Below are 3,217 nucleotides of genomic sequence, written 5' to 3'. Positions count from 1 at the left end.
ACTGTCACTGACAGGACGACCACCAGGCTGGCCAGCTGAAACACACACAGATAGATCACTGTCTCTGACAGGACGACCACCAGGCTGGCCAGCTGAAACACACACAGATAGATCACTGTCTCTGACAGGACGACCACCAGGCTGGCCAGCTGAAACACACACAGATAGATCACTGTCTCTGACAGGACGACCACCAGGCTGGCCAGCTGAAACACACACAGATAGATCACTGTCACTGACAGGACGACCACCAGGCTGGCCAGCTGAAACACACACAGATAGATCACTGTCTCTGACAGGACGACCACCAGGCTGGCCAGCTGAAACACACACAGATAGATCACTGTCTCTGACAGGACGACCACCAGGCTGGCCAGCTGAAACACACACAGATAGATCACTGTCACTGACAAGACGACTACCAGCTAGGCTGGCCAGCTGAAACACACACAAATAGATCACTGTCACTGACAGGACGACCACCATGCTGGCCAGCTGAAACACACACAGATAGATCACTGTCACTGACAGGACGACCACCAGGCTGGCCAGCTGAAACACACACAGATAGATCACTGTCTCTGACAGGACGACCACCAGGCTGGCCAGCTGAAACACACACAGATAGATCACTGTCTCTGACAGGACGACCACCAGGCTGGCCAGCTGAAACACACACAGATAGATCACTGTCACTGACAGGACGACCACCAGGCTGGCCAGCTGAAACACACACAGATAGATCACTGTCTCTGACAGGACGACCACCAGGCTGGCCAGCTGAAACACACACAGATAGATCACTGTCTCTGACAGGACGACCACCAGGCTGGCCAGCTGAAACACACACAGATAGATCACTGTCTCTGACAGGACGACCACCAGGCTGGCCAGCTGAAACACACACAGATAGATCACTGTCTCTGACAGGACGACCACCAGGCTGGCCAGCTGAAACACACACAGATAGATCACTGTCTCTGACAGGACGACCACCAGGCTGGCCAGCTGAAACACACACAGATAGATCACTGTCTCTGACAGGACGACCACCAGGCTGGCCAGCTGAAACACACACAGATAGATCACTGTCACTGACAGGACGACCACCAGGCGGGCCAGCTGAAACACACACAGATAGATCACTGTCACTGACAGGACGACCACCAGGCGGGCCAGCTGAAACACACACAGATAGATCACTGTCACTGACAGGACGACCACCAGGCTGGCCAGCTGAAACACACACAGATAGATCACTGTCACTGACAGGACGACTACCAGCTAGGCTGGCCAGCTGAAACACACACAGAAAGAACACTACATGTACATGGCTTGCTGTGTCGATCATACCAGGTTAACGTGAGTTAAAAGCGAGAAGACTTGAATGCAGCCATGTGTGTTAGTGTCAGTGTTAGTGTTAGTGTGTGTGTGTGTGTGTGTGTGTGTGTGTGTGTGTGTGTGTGTGTGTGTGTGTCAATAAGGCCGGCGACCAAGGTAAAATTACAAGCCTACATCAGGGACAAACAGAGAGTTACGAAAATACTACACACCTTCGCCCGACCTGGTTATGGACAACACACGGATGACATCGTGGGGCCGTGCGGACCCATGCTTCTCAAAGAAGGAAAAATATGCATACCCTTCCGTAGACCCATGCTTTCCAAAGAAGCAAAAACGTGCATCCCTTTCCGTAGACGCCGTGGTTAAGTTATTAATTTAATTATTACCGTGCGGCCTAAGGCTTCTCAAAAAAGGAAAAACGTGAATACCCTTCTGTGGACGTCGTGGGGCCGTGTTGACCCACATTGTTATGTTTTAATTTCGCTCCACGCGATTTGCTTATTATCTCCACAATTAAACAGATCGTAGAAAATTATGTTTAGAGCCAATACCTGAAGGTTTGTGACTTCTATCCCTAGTTTTTATGTAAGTTCCTTCAGTTTGAGAAACATGGGTCCGCACGGCCCCACGATGTCTTTCGTGTGTAGTGTAAATTTGACCTTTCTTGTTTTAATTACTTCTCGATGAAATGTAATGATCTTTTAGCACATAAGAGCTCATTAAAAAATTCCAACTGGTTTAAGAGATATTTGCAATTAAACACCCTTCTGGGTCCACACGGACCCACGACGACCGGCGAAGGTTAATACGCATGAGTTAATAAACAAACAAAACACAAACAGGTAAAAACAACAAAGCAAACAAACACAAAGAGAAGCAAACACACAAAGCTTGTTAGTTCAAACTGTCGCTCTTACCTTTCCACAATAAAGTGACGTGCGCATCCTCCTGAAAATAGACACAGACTCAAAATCACTATCTTCACTCTCTCTCTCCTCCACCCCCAACCCCCCCCTCTCTCTCTCTCTCTCTCTCTATCTCTTTCTCTCTCTCTTTCTCTATCTCTCTCTCTCTCTCTCTCTCAGAAAGACGGACACACACACACACACATACACACGCGCGCACACACACACACACAAACACACACACACACACACACACATTAACACACACACACACACACACAAACACACACACACACATTAACACACACACAGCCACACAAACACACACACACACACACATACATAAAACTCTCTCTCTCTCTTTATCTCTGACAACCCCCCATCCACACGATGACCTGCAGGTGACAAGTGGACACACGTGCTGCTTTGTAAAGGTGAGCGGCTTACCTGGCCAGTCACATTGTGTTGCTTTGTAAAGGTGAGCGGCTTACGTGGCCAGTCACCTTGTGTTGCTGTTAGTTGTCCTCCCTTCAAACACACACACACACACACTCACACACACACACACACATACACACACACACACACACACACACACACACACTCAAAACCTGAACTAACTTCAAATTCAGCAACAATGTGTTCATATGATCTTTAGCACACAACCAGAATATGTCCAACAAAGTGACTCACTGAGTTATTTAAAACGTTTTCTTGCCAGGGACGATGTTGTTCCCCCAGCACACTTTTACGGAGAGACTCGAGACCTAGAAAGTTTACATTGTAAGCTTTTTTGTTTTGTTTTGAAAAGCAGTGTGTTTTTATTTCCGGCGACATTCAATCTTGCGGCGCGAATTTCCGTAACGGCACACCGTAAACATATTTGTCCTTCAAATATTTGACCTTGATCATGGCATGATGTCAATTAATCTAATTGTGGGAATGGGGATCGAAGATTCGGATCACAT

At 47.9% G+C, this 3,217-nt stretch overlaps 1 protein-coding gene across 1 annotated transcript in view; it reads right to left on the bottom strand.

Annotated features, from left to right (window-relative positions):
- LOC138979267 (uncharacterized) overlaps positions 1–2,351 on the bottom strand; it is a 4,013-nt gene extending 1,662 nt beyond the window's left edge. The window contains exon 1 of the mRNA XM_070352026.1: positions 2,262–2,351. Coding sequence (XP_070208127.1) covers positions 2,262–2,288 — 27 coding nt within the window. The 5' untranslated portion in view covers positions 2,289–2,351. The remainder of the gene's footprint in view (positions 1–2,261) is intronic.
- Between the last annotated feature and the right edge of the window lie 866 nt (positions 2,352–3,217).

Source organism: Littorina saxatilis, linkage group LG10, assembly GCF_037325665.1.
Source record: "Littorina saxatilis isolate snail1 linkage group LG10, US_GU_Lsax_2.0, whole genome shotgun sequence".
NCBI classification, from domain to species: domain Eukaryota; kingdom Metazoa; phylum Mollusca; class Gastropoda; order Littorinimorpha; family Littorinidae; genus Littorina; species Littorina saxatilis.
Note: the sequence above shows the minus strand (reverse complement) of the source record. Positions and strands in the feature narration are given on the sequence as shown.